Genomic DNA, 20,565 nt, shown 5'->3' on the forward strand with positions numbered 1-20,565 from the left:
CATTGGGGGCGATGGGGACATTGGAGTCAATGGGGACGTTGGGGACATTGGGGGCATTGGGGACGATGGGGACATTGGGGGCAATGGGGGCATTGGGGTGAATGGGGGCAATGGGGACATTGGGGGCAATGGGGGTGATGGGGACATTGGGGACATCGGGGGCGATGGGGACATTGGGGTGAATGGGGGCAATGGGGGTGATGGGGGTATTGGGGACATTGGGGTCGATGGGGACATTGGGGACATTGGGGACATCGGGAGCTGCTGGTGTGTGGACGCTCAGCGTGGCCCTTCCTCCCCCCCTTCCTCCCCCCTTCCTTCCTCTTCCTCTCCCTCCTCCTCCTCCTCCTTCCTTCTTTCTCCTTCCTTCCTCCTTCTCTTCCTTGTTTCTTCCTTTTCTCCTTCCTTCCCTCCTTCTCCTTCTTTTTCCTTCCTCCTTCTTCCTTCTTCCTCCTGCCTTCCCCTTTCCTCCTCCTTCTTCCTCTTCTCCTCCTTCCTTCCTCTTCCTCCTCCTTCCTTCCTCTTCCTCCTCCTTCCTTCCTCTTCCTCCTCCTTCCTTCCTCTTCCTCCTCCTTCCTCCTCCTCCTCCTCCTTCCTTCCTCTTCCTCCTCCTTCCTTCCTCTTCCCCCTCCTTTTTCCTCTTCCCCCTCCTTCCTTCCTCTTCCTCCTCCTTCCTCCTCCTTCCTTCCTCCTCCTTCCTTCCTCTTCCCCTCCTTCCTTCCTTCCTCTTCCCCCTCCTTCCTTCCTCCTCCTTCCTTCCTCTTCCTCCTCCTTCCTTCCTCTTCCTCCTCCTTCCTTCCTCTTCCTCCTCCTTCCTTCCTCTTCCCCCTCCTTCCTTCCTCTTCCTTCCTTCCTCTTCCTCCTCCTTCCTTCCTCTTCCCCCTCCTTCCTTCCTCTTCCTCCTCCTTCCTTCCTCTTCCTCCTCCTTCCTCCTCTTCCTCCTCCTTCTCCTCCCTCCTCCTCCTTCCTTCCTCTTCCTCCTCCTTCCTTCCTCTTCCTCCTCCTTCCTTCCTCTTCCTCCTCCTTCCTTCCTCTTCCCCCTCCTTCCTTCCTCCTCCTTCCTTCCTCTTCCTCCTCCTTCCTTCCTCTTCCTCCTCCTTCCTTCCTCTTTCTCCTCCTTCCTTCCTCTTCCTCCTCCTTCCTTCCTCTTCCTCCTCCTTCCTTCCTCTTCCCCCTCCTTCCTTCCTCCTCCTTCCTTCCTCTTCCTCCTCCTTCCTTCCTCTTCCTCCTCCTTCCTTCCTCTTCCTCCTCCTTCCTTCCTCTTCCCCCTCCTTCCTTCCTCCTCCTTCCTTCCTCTTCCTCCTCCTTCCTTCCTCTTCCTCCTCCTTCCTTCCTCTTTCTCCTCCTTCCTTCCTCTTCCCCCTCCTTCCTCCTCCTTCCTCCTCCTCCTTCCTCCTCCTTCCTTCCTCTTCCTCCTCCTTCCTTCCTCTTCCCCCCTCCTCCCCCTCCTCCCCCCTCCTCCCCTCCTCCTCCCCGGTGCCGTGTCCCCCAGGTCCCGGCGCGGGTGCGGCTGCTGCACTGCCTGCGGGAGGAGGCGGAGCCCGTGTTCGCGGCGGCGCGCGCGGCGGGGCTGACGGGCGCCGGGACGCCTGGGTGCTGCTGGGGCCGGCGCCGGGGCCGGCGGGCGGCGCGGCGCCCGAGCACCTGCCGGCGGGACTCATCGCGGTGCTGCCGGCCGGCTGGCGCGACGAGCCGGGCGGGCGCCTGCGCGCCGGGGTGGCCGTGCTGGCGCAGGGCGCGCGGCGCTGGCTGCGGGAGCGCGGCCCCGGCCCGGCCCTGCGCGCCGACTGCGCCGCCAACCGCACCCGGCACCGCGGCGGCCTGCACCGGTCAGCGGGGACACGGGGACGTGGGGACGGGGGCGTGTGGGATGGAGAGCGGGGTGGGGGACACTGGGGTTGGGGACACTTGGGTTGGGACAGTTGGGTTGGGACAGTTGGGTGGCTCTAGAAGGGTTGGGGACACTTGGGTCCATCTAGAGACACTTGGGTTGGGGACAGTTGGGTTGGGACACTTGGGTTGGGGACAGTTGGGTTGGGACAGTTGGGTTGGGACACTTGGGTTGGGGACAGTTGGGTTGGGACAGTTGGGTTGGGGACAGTTGGGTGGCTCTAGAAGGGTTGGGGACACTTGGGTCCATCTAGAGACACTTGGGTTGGGACACTTGGGTCCATTTAGAGACACTTGGGTTGGGACACTTGGGTGGCTCTAGACATGGGTGGGACACTTGGGTTGGGACAGTTGGGTCCATTTAGAGGCAGTTGGTTGGGGACAGTTGGGTTGGGGACAGTTGGGTTGGGACACTTGGGTTGGGGACACTTGGGTTGGGGACAGTTGGGTTGGGACAGTTGGGTTGGGGACAGTTGGGTTGGGACACTTGGGTTGGGACAGTTGGGTTGGGACAGTTGGGTTGGGGACGGTTGGGTTGGGGACAGTTGGGTTGGGACAGTTGGGTTGGGGACAGTTGGGTTGGGACAGTTGGGTTGGGACAGTTGGGTTGGGGACGGTTGGGTTGGGGACAGTTGGGTTGGGGACAGTTGGGTTGGGACAGTTGGGTTGGGGACAGTTGGGTTGGGACACTTGGGTTGGGACACTTGGGTTGGGGACAGTTGGGTTGGGACAGTTGGGTTGGGGACAGTTGGGTTGGGGACAGTGACATTGGGGACAGCGCCATTGGGGACAGTGACATTGGGGACAGTTGGGTTGGGGACAGTTGGGTTGGGACAGTTGGGTTGGGACACTTGGGTTGGGGACAGTTGGGTTGGGGACAGTTGGGTTGGGATGGTTGGGTTGGGGACACTTGGGTTGGGGACAGTTGGGTTGGGACAGTTGGGTTGGGGACAGTGCCATTGGGGACAGTTGGGTTGGGACAGTTGGGTTGGGGACAGTTGGGTTGGGGACAGTGCCATTGGGGACAGTTGGGTTGGGGACAGTTGGGTTGGGACAGTTGGGTTGGGACAGTTGGGTTGGGACAGTTGGGTTGGGGACGGTTGGGTTGGGGACAGTGCCATTGGGGACAGTTGGGTTGGGGACAGTTGGGTTGGGACAGTTGGGTTGGGACAGTTGGGTTGGGGACAGTTGGGTTGGGGACGGTTGGGTTGGGGACGGTTGGGTTGGGACAGTTGGGTTGGGACAGTTGGGTTGGGACAGTTGGGTTGGGGACGGTTGGGTTGGGGACAGTGCCATTGGGGACAGTTGGGTTGGGGACAGTTGGGTTGGGGACAGTTGGGTTGGGACAGTTGGGTTGGGGACAGTTGGGTTGGGACAGTTGGGTGGGGACACTTGGGTTGGGACAGTTGGGTTGGGATGGTTGGGTTGGGGACAGTTGGGTTGGGACAGTTGGGTTGGGGACAGTTGGGTTGGGGACAGTTGGGTTGGGGACAGTGCCATTGGGGACAGTTGGGTTGGGGACAGCGCCATTGGGGACAGTTGGGTTGGGACAGTTGGGTTGGGGACAGTTGGGTTGGGGACAGTTGGGTTGGGACAGTTGGGTTGGGACAGTTGGGTTGGGGACAGTTGGGTGGGGACAGTTGGGTGGGGACACTTGGGTTGGGACAGTTGGGTTGGGATGGTTGGGTTGGGGACAGTTGGGTTGGGACAGTTGGGTTGGGGACAGTTGGGTGGGGACAGTTGGGTTGGGACAGTTGGGTTGGGACAGTTGGGTTGGGGACAGTTGGGTTGGGGACAGTGCCATTGGGGACAGTGCCGTTGGGGACAGTTGGGTTGGGGACAGTTGGGTTGGGGACAGTGCCGTTGGGGACAGTTGGGTTGGGGACAGTTGGGTTGGGGACAGTGACACTGGGGACAGCGCCGTTGGGGACAGTTGGGTTGGCGCCCCCGCAGGTTCTTCCGGAACATCACGTGGGGGCAGCGCGACCTGTCGTTCAACGAGCGCGGCTTCCTGCTCAACCCCGCGCTCGACGTCGTCGCGCTCACGCGCCAGCGCCGCTGGGAGCTGGTCAGTGTCCCGTGTCCCCGTGTCACCCCCGTGTCACCTGTGTCACCCTGTGTCACCCCCGTGTCACCTGTGTCACCCTGTGTCACCCTGTGTCCCCGTGTCCCCCCGTGTCCCCACGTCACCCCGTGTCCCCGCGCTCGACGTCGTCGCGCTCACGCGCCAGCGCCGCTGGGAGCTGGTCAGTGTCCCGTGTCCCCGTGTCACCCCCGTGTCACCTGTGTCACCCTGTGTCACCCCCGTGTCCCCCCGTGTCCCCACGTCACCCCGTGTCCCCGCGCTCGACGTCGTTGCGCTCACGCGCCAGCGCCGCTGGGAGCTCTAGATGGATCCAACGTGTCCCCCACCCAACGTGTCCCCACCCAACGTGTCCCCACCCAACGTGTCCCCACCCCAACGTGTCCCCACCCAACGTGTCCCCCACCCAACGTGTCCCCACCCCAACGTGTCCCCACCCAACGTGTCCCCCACCCAACGTGTCCCCCACCCAACGTGTCCCCAACCCAAGTGTCTCTAGATGGATCCAACGTGTCCCCACCCCAACGTGTCCCCCACGCAACGTGTCCCCCACCCAACGTGTCCCCCACCCAACGCGTCCCCCTTCCAACGTGTCCCCACCCAACGTGTCCCCCACCCAACGTGTCCCCCACCCAACGTGTCCCCCACCCCAACGTGTCCCCACCCAACGTGTCCCCACCCAACGTGTCCCCCACCCAACGTGTCCCCAACCCAAGTGTCTCTAGATGGATCCAACGTGTCCCCACCCCAACGTGTCCCCCACGCAACGTGTCCCCCACCCAACGTGTCCCCCACCCAACGCGTCCCCCTTCCAACGTGTCCCCACCCAACGTGTCCCCCACCCAACGTGTCCCCACCCAACGTGTCCCCCACCCAACGTGTCCCCCACCCAACGTGTCCCCACCCAACGTGTCCCCCACCCAACGTGTCCCCACCCAACGTGTCCCCACCCAACGTGTCCCCACCCAACGTGTCCCCACCCAACGTGTCCCCCACCCAACGTGTCCCCACCCAACGTGTCCCCACCCCAACGTGTCCCCCACCCCAACGTGTCCCCACCCCAACGTGTCCCCCACCCAACGTGTCCCCCACCCAACGTGTCCCCACCCAACGTGTCCCCCACCCAACGTGTCCCCACCCAACGTGTCCCCAACCCAACGTGTCCCCACCCCAACTTGTTCCCCACCCAACGTGTCCCCACCCAACGTGTCCCCACCCAACATGTCCCAACCCAATGTGTCCCAACCCAAGTGTCTCTAGATGGATCCAATGTGTCCCCACCCAACGTGTCCCCACCCAACGTGTCCCCACCCAACGTGTCCCCACCCAACGTGTCCCCCACCCAACGTGTCCCCACCCAACGTGTCCCCCACCCAACGTGTCCCCAACCCAACGTGTCCCCACCCAACGTGTCCCCACCCAACGTGTCCCCACCCCAACGTGTCCCCCACCCAACGTGTCCCCAACCCAACGTGTCCCCACCCAATGTGTCCCCACCCAACATGTCCCCACCCAACATGTCCCCACCCAACGTGTCCCCAACCCAACGTGTCCCCATCCAACGTGTCCCCCACCCAACGTGTCCCCACCCCAACGTGTCCCCACCCAACGTGTCCCCACCCAACGTGTCCCCCACCCAACGTGTCCCCCACCCAACGTGTCCCCACCCCAACGTGTCCCCACCCAACGTGTCCCCCACCCAACGTGTCCCCCACCCAACGTGTCCCCAACCCAAGTGTCTCTAGATGGATCCAACGTGTCCCCACCCCAACGTGTCCCCCACGCAACGTGTCCCCCACCCAACGTGTCCCCCACCCAACGCGTCCCCCTTCCAACGTGTCCCCACCCAACGTGTCCCCCACCCAACGTGTCCCCACCCAACGTGTCCCCCACCCAACGTGTCCCCCACCCAACGTGTCCCCACCCAACGTGTCCCCACCCAACGTGTCCCCCACCCAACGTGTCCCCAACCCAACGTGTCCCCCACCCAACGTGTCCCCACCCAACGTGTCCCCACCCCAACGTGTCCCCCACCCCAACGTGTCCCCACCCAACGTGTCCCCACCCCAACGTGTCCCCCACCCCAACGTGTCCCCACCCCAACGTGTCCCCCACCCAACGTGTCCCCCACCCAACGTGTCCCCACCCAACGTGTCCCCCACCCAACGTGTCCCCACCCAACGTGTCCCCAACCCAACGTGTCCCCACCCCAACTTGTTCCCCACCCAACGTGTCCCCACCCAACGTGTCCCCACCCAACATGTCCCAACCCAATGTGTCCCAACCCAAGTGTCTCTAGATGGATCCAATGTGTCCCCACCCAACGTGTCCCCACCCAACGTGTCCCCACCCAACGTGTCCCCCACCCAACGTGTCCCCACCCAACGTGTCCCCCACCCAACGTGTCCCCAACCCAACGTGTCCCCACCCAACGTGTCCCCACCCAACGTGTCCCCACCCCAACGTGTCCCCCACCCAACGTGTCCCCAACCCAACGTGTCCCCACCCAATGTGTCCCCACCCAACATGTCCCCACCCAACATGTCCCCACCCAACGTGTCCCCAACCCAACGTGTCCCCATCCAACGTGTCCCCCACCCAACGTGTCCCCACCCAACGTGTCCCCACCCAACATGTCCCAACCCAACGTGTCCCCAACCCAACGTGTCCCCATCCAACGTGTCCCCACCCAACGTGTCCCCACCCAACGTGTCCCCAACGCAACGTGTCCCCACCCCAACGTGTCCCCCACCCAACGTGTCCCCACCCCAACGTGTCCCCCACCCAAGTGTCTCTAGATGGATCCAACGTGTCCCCCACCCAACGTGTCCCCACCCAACGTGTCCCCACCCAACGTGTCCCCACCCAAAGTGTCCCCCACCCAACGTGTCCCCCACCCAAAGTGTCCCCCACCCAACGTGTCCCCAACCCAACTGTCCCCAACCCAACTGTCTCTACATGGACCCAACGTGTCCCCACCCCAACGTGTCCCCACCCAACGTGTCCCCCACCCAACGTGTCCCCCACCCAACGTGTCCCCAACCCAACGTGTCCCCACCCAACGTGTCCCCCACCCAACGTGTCCCCAACCCAACGTGCCCCACCCAACGTGTCCCCAACCCAACGTGTCCCCCACCCAACGTGTCCCCAACCCAACTGTCTCTACATGGACCCAACGTGTCCCCACCCAACGTGTCCCCAACCCAACGTGTCCCCAACCCAAGTGTCTCTAGATGGATCCAACGTGTCCCCCACCCAACGTGTCCCCAACCCAACGTGTCCCCACCCAACGTGTCCCCCACCCAACGTGTCCCCCACCCAACGTGTCCCCAACCCAAGTGTCTCTAGATGGATCCAATGTGTCCCCCACCCAACGTGTCCCCACCCAACGTGTCCCCACCCAACGTGTCCCCAACCCAACTGTCCCCACCCAACGTGTCCCCACCCAACGTGTCCCCCACCCAACGTGTCCCCAACCCAACGTGTCCCCAACCCAACGTGTCCCCAACCCAAGTGTCTCTAGATGGATCCAACGTGTCCCCCACCCAACGTGTCCCCCACCCAATGTGTCCCCCACCCCAATGTGTCCCCACCCCAACGTGTCCCCGCCCCGGTGCGCAGGTGGGCAGCTGGGAGGGCGGCGCGCTGCGGCTGCAGCCGGGCTGGCTGCGCGCGGGCCGGGCGCCGCGGCCGGCGGCCGCCGGGCGGCACGTGCGGGTGGCCACGCTGGAGGAGCGCCCCTTCGTCATCGTGGAGCCCGTGGACGCCGCCGGCGCCTGCGTGCGCGACGCCGTGCCCTGCCGCCTGCCGCTCAACCGCTCCCACGGGTGGGTCCCGCCCCCGGACACGCCCCCGGACACGCCCTCCCACAGCCACCCCCCTGGCCACGCCCACCCACGCCCACCCCCCCAGCCACACCCACCCCGGCCACGCCCACCGTCCCAGGGGTGTCCCCGCATGTCCCCTGGGGGTGTCCCCAGCACCTTGGGGGTGTCCCCACTGTCCCCCAGGGGTGTCCCCATTGTCACCGTGGTGTCCCCACCGTCCCAGGGGTGTCCCCGCATGTCCCCTGGGGGTGTCCCCAGCACCTTGGGGGTGTCCCCACTGTCCCCCAGGGGTGTCCCCATTGTCACCGTGGTGTCCCCACTGTCCCAGGGGTGTCCCCGCATGTCCCCTGGGGGTGTCCCCATTGTCACTTTGGTGTCCCCAGCACCTTGGGGGTGTCCCCACTGTCCCCCAGGGGTGTCCCCACCATCCTGGGGATGTCCCCCGTGTCCCTGTGTGTCCCCTGGGGGTGTCCCCATTGTCACCGTGGTGTCCCCACTGTCCCAGGGGCGTCCCCGCATGTCCCCTGGGGGTGTCCCCATTGTCACTGTGATGTCTCCACCGTCCTGGCGGTGTCCCCGTGTGTCCCCTGGGGTTGTCCCCAGTGTCACCATGTGTCCCCTGAGGGTGTCCCCATTGTCCCCATGGTGTCCCCTGAGGGTGTCCCCATTGTCCCCATGGTGTCCCCAGGTCCCCGTGGGACGCCCCCCAGCGCCGCTGCTGCAAGGGGTTCTGCATGGACCTGCTGTCCCCATTGTCCCATTGTCCCCATGGTGTCCCCATGGTGTCCCCACTGTCCCCATTGTCCCCATGGTGTCCCCAGGTCCCCGTGGGACGCCCCCCAGCGCCGCTGCTGCAAGGGGTTCTGCATGGACCTGCTGTCCCCATTGTCCCATTGTCCCCATTGTCCCATTGTCCCCATGGTGTCCCCGTTGTCCCCACTGTCCCCATTGTCCCATTGTCCCCAGGTCCCCGTGGGACGCCCCCCAGCGCCGCTGCTGCAAGGGGTTCTGCATGGACCTGCTGAAGCGCCTGGCGCGGGCGCTCGGCTTCTCCTACGACCTCTACCTGGTCACCAACGGCACCCACGGCAAGCGCGTGGACGGCGCCTGGAACGGCATGGTGGGAGAGGTGGGCGCCCCAAAATAGGGGACCCCAAAATGGGGGCACCCCAGAAACGGGGGACCCCAAAAATGGGGGGACTCCAGAAAGGGGGACACACTGAAACAGGGACCCCAGAGCCCCAGGGGGGACGGCGCCTGGAACGGCATGGGGGGCGAGGTGGGCACCCCAAATGGGGACCCCGAAATGGGGGGACCCCGAAAATTGGGCACCCCGGAAATGGGGGAATCCCAAAAATGGGGACACCCCAAAGATGGGGACACCCCAGCACAGGGCACCCCAGGAATGGGGACACTCTGGAAATGGGGGGACCCCAAAACCTCGGGGGACTCTGCCTGCCCCCCCCTTATTGGCTCCTCCCCCTCCACTCCACCCTTCTTGGCCCCGCCCCTTTCCTGCCCCCGCCTCTTTCTCGCCCCACCCCTTTCTCGTCCCGCCCCTTCCCGACCCCGCCCCTTCCTGACCCCTCCCCATCCTGACCCCACCCCTTCCTGACCCCGCCCCTTCCTGACCCCTCCCCGTCCTGACCCCACCCCTTCCTGACCCCGCCCCTTCCTGACCCCTCCCCATCCTGACCCCACCCCTTCCTGCCCCCACCCCTCCCTGCCCCCGCCCCTTCCTGACCCCGCCCCTCTCTGACCCCGCCCCTTCCTGACTCCACCTGCTCCCCCACCTGACCCCACCCTCCCTTCCTCCCCATCCCCTCCCTCTCATTGGCTCCTCCCCCTCCACTCCACCCTTTCCCGCCCCACCTCTTCCCGGCCCCTCCCCTCCTGGCTCCGCCCCCCGGCCGTGATTGGCAGGTGCTGTACGGGCGCGCGGACATGGCGCTGGGCTCGCTGACCATCAACGAGGAGCGCGCCGAGGTCATCGACTTCTCGGTGCCCTTCGTGGAGACCGGGATCAGCGTCATGGTGGCGCGGAGCAACGGCACCGTGTCCCCCTCGGCCTTCCTGGGTACGGACCCCCCCGGGTCACCCCCATTGATCACCGTGTCCCCCTCGGCCTTCCTGGGTACGGACCCCCCCGTGTCACCCCCAGTGACCCCCATTGATCACCGTGTCCCCCATTGATCACCGTGTCCCCCATTGATCACCGTGTCCCCCTCGGCCTTCCTGGGTACGGACCCCCCCGTGTCACCCCCAGTGACCCCCATTGATCACCGTGTCCCCCTCGGCCTTCCTGGGTACGGACCCCCCCGGGTCACCCCCAGTGACCCCCCCGTGTCACCCCCATTGATCACCGCGTCCCCCTCGGCCTTCCTGGGTACGGACCCCCCCGTGTCACCCCCAGTGACCCCCATTGATCACCGTGTCCCCCTCGGCCTTCCTGGGTACGGACCCCCCCGTGTCACCCGGGTCACCCCGTGTCACCCCCATTGATCACCGTGTCCCCCTCGGCCTTCCTGGATACGCACCGCGTGTCACCGTGTCACCCGTGTCACCCCCAGTGACCACCGTGTCACCCCCATTGATCACCGTGTCCCCCTCCGCCTTCCTGGGTACGGACCCCCCCATGTCACCCCATGTCACCCCCATTGATCACCGTGTCCCCCATTGATCACCGCGTCCCCCTCGGCCTTCCTGGGTACGGACCCCCCCGTGTCACCCCCAGTGACCCCCATTGATCACCGTGTCCCCCATTGATCAGCGTGTCCCCCTCGGCCTTCCTGGGTACGGACCCCCCCGTGTCACCCGGGTCACCCCGTGTCACCCCCATTGATCACCGTGTCCCCTTGGCCTTCCTGGGTACGGACCCCCCCGTGTCACCCGGGTCACCCCCATTGATCACCGTGTCCCCCTCGGCCTTCCTGGGTACGGACCCCCCCGTGTCACCCGGGTCACCCCGTGTCACCCCCATTGATCACCGTGTCCCCTTGGCCTTCCTGGGTACGGACCCCCCCGTGTCACCCGGGTCACCCCCATTGATCACCGTGTCCCCCTCGGCCTTCCTGGGTACGGACCCCCCCGTGTCACCCGGGTCACCCCAGTGACCCCCATTGATCACTGTGTCCCCCTCGGCCTTCCTGGGTACGGACCCCCCCGGGTCACCCCCAGTGACCCCCATTGATCACCGTGTCCCCCTCGGCCTTCCTGGATACGCACCGCGTGTCACCGTGTCACCCGTGTCACCCCCAGTGACCACCGTGTCACCCCCATTGATCACCGTGTCCCCCTCGGCCTTCCTGGATACGCACCGCGTGTCACCGTGTCACCCGTGTCACCCCCAGTGACCACCGTGTCACCCCCATTGATCACCGTGTCCCCCTCCGCCTTCCTGGGTACAGACCGTGTGTCACCGTATCACCCGTGTCACCCCCATTGATCACCGTGTCCCCCATTGATCACCGTGTCCCCCTCGGCCTTCCTGGGTACGCACCGCGTGTCACCCGGGTCAACCCCAGTGACCACCGTGTCACCCCCATTGATCACCGTGTCCCCCATTGATCACCGTGTCCCCCTCCGCCTTCCTGGGTACGAACCCCCCCATGTCACCCGTGTCACCCCCATGTGACACCCGTGTCACCCCGTGTCACCCCCATTGATCACCCTGTCCCCCTCCGCCTTCCTGGGTACAGACCGTGTGTCACCGTGTCACCCGTGTCACCCCCATTGATCACCGTGTCCCCCATTGATCACCGTGTCCCCCTCCGCCGTCCTGGGTACGGACCCCCCCATGTCACCCGTGTCACCCCAGTGACCCCCGTGTCTCCGTGTCCTGCTGAGCCGTGTCTGTGTGTCCCCATGTCCCCACGGTGTCCCCATGTCCCTTTGTCGCAGAGCCGTACAGCCCGGCCGTGTGGGTGATGATGTTCGTCATGTGTCTGACTGTTGTCGCCGTCACCGTTTTCCTGTTCGAGTATTTCAGCCCCGGCGGGTACGACCGCAGCCTGGCCAGCGCACAGCGTGAGTCACCCGGCACACTGTCACCCGGCACTGAGTCACATTGTCACCCGTCACCCTGTCACACTGTCACCTGGCACCGAGTCACCGAGTCACATTGTCACCCGGCACCCTATCACATTGTCACCCGTCACCCTATCACACTGTCACCTGGCACCGAGTCACCGAGTCACATTGTCACCCGGCACCGAGTCACATTGTCACCCGTCACCCTATCACATTGTCACCTGGCACCGAGTCACCGAGTCACATTGTCACCCGTCACCCTATCACATTGTCACCCGGCACCGAGTCACATTGTCACCCGTCACCCTATCACATTGTCACCTGGCACCCTGGCACATTGTCACCTGTCACCATGGCACATTGTCACCCGGCACCATGGCACATTGTCACCTGGCACCGTGTCACATTGTCACCTGGCATGTTGTCACCCGTCACCGTGTCACATTGTCACCTGGTGCAGTGTCACCATGTCACCATGTCACATTGTCAGCATGTCACATTGTCACCTGGCACCTGGTCACTTTGTCACCTGGTGTTCCTGTCCCTGTCCCCAATGTCCCCAATGTCCCCATTGCCCCCAATGCCCCCATTGCCCCCATCACCCCCATTGCCCCCAATGTCCCCAATGTCCCCAATGTCCCCAATGTCCCCATTGTCCCCATTGTCCCCAATGTCCCCATTGTCCCCATGCTGTCCCAGGTGACGGTGGCCCCATGTTCACCATCGGCCAGTCCATCTGGTGTCCCCATCACCCCCAATGTCCCCATTGCCCCCATCACCCCCAATGTCCCCATTGCCCCAATGTCCCCATCACCCCCAATGTCCCCAATGTCCCCAATGTCCCCATTGTCCCCAATGTCCCCATTGTCCCCATGCTGTCGCAGGCGCCGGCGGCCCCACGTTCACCATCGGCCAGTCCATCTGGTGTCCCCATCACCCCCAATGTCCCCATCGCCCCCATCACCCCCAATGTCCCCAATGTCCCCATTGCCCCAATGTCCCCAATGTCCCCATTGTCCCCATGCTGTCGCAGGCGCCGGCGGCCCCACGTTCACCATCGGCCAGTCCATCTGGCTGCTCTGGGCGCTGGTGTTCAACAACTCGGTGCCGGTGCAGAACCCGCGCGGCACCACCAGCAAGATCCTGGTGCTGGTCTGGGCCTTCTTCGCCGTCATCTTCCTCGCCAGCTACACGGCCAACCTGGCGGCCTTCATGATCCAGGAGGAGTACGTGGACACCGTGTCGGGGCTGAGCGACAGGAAGGTGACGCGGGGACGGGGGGCGATGGGGACATTGGGGACATTGGGGACATTGGGGGCGATGGGGGCAATGGGGGCATTGGGGGCGATGGGGGCATTGGGGACATTGGGGGCAATGGGGGCGATGGGGGCAATGGGGACATTGGGGGCATTGGGGACAATGGGGGCGATGGGGGCAATGGGGACAATGGGGGCAATGGGGGCGATGGGGGCAATGGGGACATTGGGGGCAATGGGGACATTGGGGACATTGGGGACATTGGGGGCAATGGGGACATTGGGGACAATGGGGGCGATGGGGGCATTGGGGACAATGGGGGCAATGGGGGCATTGGGGGCATTGGGGACAATGGGGGCAATGGGGACATTGGGGACATTGGGGACAATGGGGGCGATGGGGGCATTGGGGACAATGGGGGCAATGGGGGTGATGGGGACATTGGGGACAGTGTGTGTGTCTGTGTCCGTCTGTCCGTCCGCAGTTCCAGAGGCCCCACGAGCAGTACCCGTGTGTGTCTGTCTGTCTGACGGTGTCTGTCTGTCTGTCTGACGGTGTCCGTCTGTCCGTCTGTCCGCAGTTCCAGAGGCCCCACGAGCAGTACCCGTGTGTGTCTGTCTGACAGTGTCTCTCTGTCTGTCTGACCGTGTGTCCGTCTGTCCGTCCGTAGTTCCAGAGGCCCCACGAGCAGTACCCGTGTGTGTCTGTCTGTCTGACAGTGTCTGTCTGTCTGTCTGACGGTGTCCGTCTGTCTGTCCGCAGTTCCAGAGGCCCCACGAGCAGCACCCGTGTGTGTCTGTCTGTCTGTCTGACCGTGTGTCCGTCTGTCCGTCCGCAGTTCCAGAGGCCCCACGAGCAGTACCCATGTGTGTCTGTCTGTCTGTCTGACCGTGTGTCCGTCTGTCCGTCCGCAGTTCCAGAGGCCCCACGAGCAGCACCTGTGTGTGTCTGTCTGTCTGACAGTGTCTGTCTGTCTGTCTGACGGTGTCCGTCTGTCCATCTGTCCGCAGTTCCAGAGGCCCCACGAGCAGTACCCATGTGTGTCTGTCTGTCTGACAGTGTCTGTCTGTCTGTCTGACGGTGTCCGTCTGTCCGTCCGCAGTTCCAGAGGCCCCACGAGCAGTACCCGTGTGTGTCTGTCTGTCTGACAGTGTCTGTCTGTCTGTCTGACGGTGTCCGTCTGTCCATCTGTCCGCAGTTCCAGAGGCCCCACGAGCAGTACCCATGTGTGTCTGTCTGTCTGTCTGACGGTGTCCGTCTGTCCGTCCGCAGTTCCAGAGGCCCCACGAGCAGTACCCGTGTGTGTCTGTCTGTCTGTCTGACCGTGTGTCCGTCTGTCCGTCCGCAGTTCCAGAGGCCCCACGAGCAGTACCCGTGTGTGTCTGTCTGTCTGTCTGACGGTGTCCGTCTGTCCGTCCGCAGTTCCAGAGGCCCCACGAGCAGTGCCCGTGTGTGTCTGTCTGTCTGACAGTGTCTGTCTGTCTGTCTGACCGTGTGTCCGTCTGTCCATCTGTCCGCAGTTCCAGAGGCCCCACGAGCAGTACCCGTGTGTGTCTGTCTGTCTGACGGTGTCTGTCTGTCTGACGGTGTCCGTCTGTCTGTCCGCAGTTCCAGAGGCCCCACGAGCAGTACCCGTGTGTGTCTGTCTGTCTGTCTGACGGTGTCCGTCTGTCTGTCCGCAGTTCCAGAGGCCCCACGAGCAGTACCCGCCGCTCAAGTTCGGGACGGTGCCCAACGGCAGCACCGAGAAGAACATCCGCAGCAACTACCCGGCCATGCACAGCTACATGGTCAAGTTCAACCAGCGCCGCGTGGAGGACGCGCTGCAGCACCTCAAGAGCGGGTGGGCGGGGCCGCGGGGGGGGCGGGGCCTGAGGGGGCAGGGAGGTCAAGTTCAACCAGCTGGCGCGCTGCAGCACCTCAAGAGCGAGTGGGCGGGGCCGCGGGGGGGCGGGGCTGGGGTGCTGTGGGTGGGGCTGCATGTCTGTGGGCGGGGCTGGGTGTCCATGGGTGGGGCTGGGACACTGTGGGCGGGGCTGGGGTGCTGTGGGCGTGTCTGTGAGTCAGTGGGCAGGGCTGGGAAGCTGTGGGGGTGTCTGTGGGCGGGGCTGGGTGTCTGTGGGCGGGGCTGGGATGCTGTGGGCGTGTCCTTGTGTCAATGGGCAGGGCTGGGTGTCTGTGGGCGGGGCTGGGATGCTGTGGGCAGGGCTGGGTGTCCATGGGTGGGGCTGTGGCGCTGTGGGCGGGGCTGTGGAGCTGTGGGCAGGGCTGTGGAGCTGTGGGCGTGTCCTTGTGTCAGTGGGTGGGGCTGTGTGTCAGCGGGCGGGGCTGTCGCACTGTGGGCAGGGCTGTGGTGCTGTGGGTGGGGCTGTGGCGCTGTGGGCGGGGCTGTGGTGCTGTGGGTGGGGCTGTGGCACTGTGGGCGGGGCTGTGGAGCTGTGGGTGTGTCCTTGTGTCAGTGGGCGGGGCTGTGGTGCTGTGGGCGGGGCTGTCACGCTGTGGGCGGGGCTGTGTGTGGGCGGGGCTGTGTGTCAGTGGGCGGGGCTGTGTGTCTGTGGGCGGGGCTGTGGCGCTGTGGGCAGGGCTGTGGCGCTGTGGGCGGGGCTGTGTGTGGGCGGGGCTGTGTGTCTGTGGGCGGGGCTGTGTGTCAGTGGGTGGGGCTGTGTGTCAGTGGGCGGGGCTGTGGCGCTGTGGGCAGGGCTGTGGCGCTGTGGGCGGGGCTGTGGCGCTGTGGGCGGGGCTGTGGCGCTGTGGGTGGGGCTGTGGTGCTGTGGGCGGGGCTGTGGCGCTGTGGGCGGGGCTGTGGCGCTGTGGGCAGGGCTGTGGAGCTGTGGGCGTGTCCTTGTGTCAGTGGGTGGGGCTGTGTGTCTGTGGGTGGGGCTGTGGCGCTGTGGGCAGGGCTGTGGCGCTGTGGGCGGGGCTGTGTGTGGGCGGGGCTGTGTGTCTGTGGGCGGGGCTGTGGCGCTGTGGGCGGGGCTGTGGCGCTGTGGGCGGGGCTGTGTGTCAGTGGGCAGTGCTGTGGCGCTGTGGGCGGGGCTGTGTGTGGGCGGGGCTGTGTGTCTGTGGGCGGGGCTGTGTGTCAGTGGGTGGGGCTGTGTGTCAGTGGGCGGGGCTGTGGCGCTGTGGGCGGGGCTGTGGCGCTGTGGGCGGGGCTGTGGCGCTGTGGGCGTGTCGTGGGCGTGTCCACTGAGGGCGGGGCCGCAGGAAGCTGGACGCGTTCATCTACGACGCGGCCGTGCTGAACTACCTGGCGCGCAAGGAGGACGGCTGCAAGCTGGTGACCATCGGCGCCGGGCGCGTGTTCGCCAGCACCGGCTACGGCATCGGGCTGCGCCGCGGGTCGCCATGGAAACGGCCCCTGGACCTGGCGCTGCTGCAGCTGCTGGGCGACGGTGCGGCCGGGGGCTACGGGATATGGGGGGCTACGGGGGCTATGGGGATATGGGGGCTATGGGGGCTATGGGGGCTACGGGGGCTATGGGGGCTACGGGGGCTATGGGGGCTATGGGGGGCTACGGGGGCTATGGGGCTATGGGGGCTATGGGGGGCTATGGGGGCTACGGGGGCTATGGGGGCTACGGGGGCTATGGGGGCTATGGGGGCTATGGGGCTATGGGGGCTATGGGGGGCTATGGGGGCTATGGGGGCTATGGGGCTATGGGGGCTATGGGGCTATGGGGGCTATGGGGGCTATGGGGGGCTATGGGGCTATGGGGGCTATGGGGGCTATGGGGGCTATGGGGATATGGGGGCTATGGGGATATGGGATATGGGATATGGGGCTATGGGATATGGGATGTGGGATGTGGGATATGGGGATATGGGATATGGGGATATGGGATATGAGATATGGGATATGGGGGTATGGGATATGAGATATGGGGGTATGGGCTATGGGATGGGGGGGGCTATGGGGCTCCATGTGGCTGCAGTGGGGGTCATGTCCCCATGATTCTATATGCCCCCATATATATCCATGTCCCCAATGTCCCCATGATGTCCCAATGTCCCCATGATGTCCCATGTCCCCAATGTCCCATGTCCCCAGATGAGCTGGAGCTGCTGGAGCGCCTCTGGCTGTCCGGGATCTGCCCTGTGACAGTGTCCCCATGTCCCCATGTCCCCATGATGTCCCAATGTCCCCATGTCCCCATGATGTCCCATGTCCCCATGTCCCCGTGTCCCCAGATGAGCTGGAGCTGCTGGAGCGCCTCTGGCTGTCCGGGATCTGCCCTGTGACAGTGTCCCCATGATGTCCCAATGTCCCCATGATGTCCCCATGTCCCCATGATGTCCCATGTCCCAATGATGTCCCATGTCCCAATGTCCCCAGATGAGCTGGAGCTGCTGGAGCGCCTCTGGCTGTCCGGGATCTGCCCTGTGACAGTGTCCCCATGATGTCCCCAATGTCCCCATGATGTCCCATGTCCCCATGATGTCCCCAATGTCCCCATGTCCCCAGATGAGCTGGAGCTGCTGGAGCGCCTCTGGCTGTCCGGGATCTGCCCTGTGACAGTGTCCCCATGATGTCCCCAATGTCCCATGTCCCCAGATGAGCTGGAGCTGCTGGAGCGCCTCTGGCTGTCCGGGATCTGCCCTGTGACAGTGTCCCCATGATGTCCCCAATGTCCCCATGATGTCCCATGTCCCCATGTCCCCATGTCCCCAGATGAGCTGGAGCTGCTGGAGCGCCTCTGGCTGTCCGGGATCTGCCAGCAGGAGAAGCTGGAGGTGATGAGCAGCAAGCTGGACGTGGCCAACATGGCCGGCGTGTTCTACATGCTGGGGGTGGCCATGGCGCTGAGCCTGCTGGCGCTGGGCTGGGAGCACCTGCTGCACCGGCACCTGCGCCGCGGAGCCAGGACCCCCCGGGCGCTGCTGGCGCTGAGCCGGGTACGGACGGACAGGGGACATGGGGACAGACAGGGGACATGGGGACACTGCTGGCGCTGAGCCGGGTACGGATGGACGGGGGACAGGGGACATGGGACAGACAGGGGACATGGGGACACTGCTGGCGCTGAGCCGGGTACGGACGGACGGGGGACAGGGGACATGGGACAGACAGGGGACATGGGGATGGACAGGGGGACATGGGACAGACAGGGGACATGGGGACGTGGGGACAGACAGGGGACATGGGGACACTGCTGGCGCTGGGCTGGGAGCACCTGCTGCACCGGCACCTGCGCCGCGGAGCCAGGACCCCGCGGGCGCTGCTGGCGCTGAGCCGGGTACGGACAGGGGGACAGGGGGATGGACAGGGGGACAGGGGACATGGGGACGGACAGGGGGACAGGGGACATGGGGACACTGCTGGCGCTGAGCCGGGTACGGACGGACAGGGGGACGGGGGATGGACAGGGGACATGGGACATGGGGACATGGGACAGACAGACAGGGGACATGGGGACGGACAGGGGACATGTGGACATGGGGGACGGGGACAGACGGGGGACATGGGGAACATTGGGGTTATGGGGACATTGGGGGACACGGGGACACCGGGGAGGTGGGGACATGGGGGCTGTGGGACACGCGGGGGCTGTGGGGGGGCACTGGGTGACACGGGCGCCCTGGGGACACGGGGGGACGCGGGTGCGGGGGTCGGGGTGGCGGTGACCGTGCCCCTCCCCCCCCAGGGCATGTACAGCTGCTGCAGCGCCGAGGAGCCGCCCCCGCTGCGCCCCGCCCCCTCCCCCCCCGCGCTGCCCACCCCCCCGCCCCCCCCGCGCGAGCACCGCCCCCCCCGCCGCGGCCCCTCCCCCACCTTCCACCGCTTCTACGGCCCCATCGAGCCGCCCTGCCCCCACTCCCCGCCCCGCCCCCACTCCCCGCCCCGCCCCCCCCCGCGGGGGGACCCCGAGCCCCTCCCCCCGTGCTGGCGCCGCCCCTCCCTGCGCGGGGGGGGCGGGGGCGGGGCCCCCCCGTTCCCGTACGCGCGCTTGGCCTTCGAGGACGAGCGCAGCCCCTCCCCCCCCCCCGCGCGGCCCCGCCGCCCCCCCCGCGCGGGGGGAGGGGACCCCGAGGCGCAGCCGCTGCTCCGCCCCCCCCCGCCCCGCCCCCACGTGTGCCGGGGCCACGCCCACCCCCTCCCCCACCCCCACCCCCCGCTCTACCCCGAACTCTCCGACTCGGACTCCGAGAGCTGCGACGCCCCCCCCGCCCCCTCCCGCGCGCCCCGCGCCGCCCCGCCCCCCCCCGCCCTGCCCCCCCCCGCCTGCTGGTGCGCCCCGCCGCCCCTCCCCCCGCCCGCCTACCTGTGCCCCCCCCCGGGGCGCTGCTGGTCGGCGGAGCGGCTGGGGGGGCCCTGGGGGGGCTGCGGCGGCGCGTGGGGCTGGGGGGCAGCCTGGAGTACCTGGGGGGCGCCCCCCCCCCCCGCCCCGCCCCCCCGCTGCCGCAGCTGCTCGGCCGAGAGGCTGCGGGACTGGGCGGGGGAGGGGCACTGGGGACCCCCCCCCGCCTGCCTGGGGGGGGCCCTGGGGAGGGGGGGGAGGGGGCGCGTTCTGGGGGGTCCCCCCGCCCCTCCCCCGCCGGCACGGGCCGCCCTGCCCCCGCCGCCCCCCCCCCGCCTCGCGCAGCCTCGAGGACCTGAGCGCCTGGGGGGGGGAGGGGCGGCGGGCTGGGGGGGGCCCTGGGGCTGGGGGGCGGGGCCGCCCCCCCCTCTGTCCCCCTCCCCCCACGGCGGCTGGGGGGGGTGGGGCGGGGCGGGGCCGCTGGGCGCGCGCCGAGGCTCCGCCCACTTCTCCAGCCTCGAGTCCGAGGTGTGAACGGGGGGGGGGGGGGGCGGGGGGGGGGTCAAGGCCAGGTCACCGTGACAGCTGTGAGGTCAAGGCCAGGTCACCGTGACACCTGTGGGGTCAAGGCCAGGTCACTGTGACACTGCTGAGGTCAAGGCCAGGTCACTGTGACAGCTGTGGGGTCAAGGCCAGGTCACTGTGACACCTGTGGGGTCAAGGCCAGGTCACTGTGACGCTGCTGAGGTCAAGGCCAGGTCACTGTGACAGCTGTGGGGTCAAGGCCAGGTCACTGTGACGCTGCTGAGGTCAAGGCCAGGTCACCGTGACACCTGTGGGGTCAAGGCCAGGTCACTGTGACAGCTGTGGGGTCAAGGCCAGGTCACTGTGACGCTGATGAGGTCAAGGCCAGGTCACTGTGACAGCTGTGGGGTCAAGGCCAGGTCACCGTGACAGCTGTGGGGTCAAGGCCAGGTCACCGTGACACCTGTGGGGTCAAGTCCAGGTCACTGTGACGCTGCTGAGGTCAAGGCCAGGTCACCGTGACAGTGAGAACAAGGACAAGGCCACGTCACTGTGACATCTGTGGTGACAACTGTGAGGTCAAGGCCGTGTCACTGTGACGCCAGCGGGGACAAGGACAAGGACACATCCCCGGCCCCCCCGGGTGACAAGGACGTTGGTTGTGGCGTCTGCGGTGACACCAGCGAGGACACCGGTGGCACCACCGCGGGTTCTGATG

General features: G+C 66.1%; 1 protein-coding gene across 1 annotated transcript; it reads left to right on the forward strand.

Annotated features, from left to right (window-relative positions):
• Positions 1 to 1,492: 1,492 nt before the first annotated feature.
• On the forward strand, positions 1,493 to 20,559 carry LOC309452240 (glutamate receptor ionotropic, NMDA 2D-like; the record flags this gene model as incomplete). Its single annotated transcript, XM_082076911.1, has 11 exons — positions 1,493 to 1,829; positions 3,844 to 3,958; positions 7,595 to 7,800; positions 8,767 to 8,929; positions 9,724 to 9,934; positions 11,701 to 11,826; positions 12,863 to 13,092; positions 14,769 to 14,929; positions 16,291 to 16,478; positions 17,756 to 17,979; positions 18,729 to 20,559. Coding segments are annotated over 11 exons (3,089 nt in total), but the record flags the coding sequence as incomplete, so codon positions are not given.
• Between the last annotated feature and the right edge of the window lie 6 nt (positions 20,560 to 20,565).

The sequence above is a fragment of the Streptopelia decaocto genome (assembly GCF_964273445.1).
Source record: "Streptopelia decaocto genome assembly, contig: HAP1_SCAFFOLD_2168, whole genome shotgun sequence".
Taxonomy (NCBI): Eukaryota; Metazoa; Chordata; class Aves; order Columbiformes; family Columbidae; genus Streptopelia; species Streptopelia decaocto.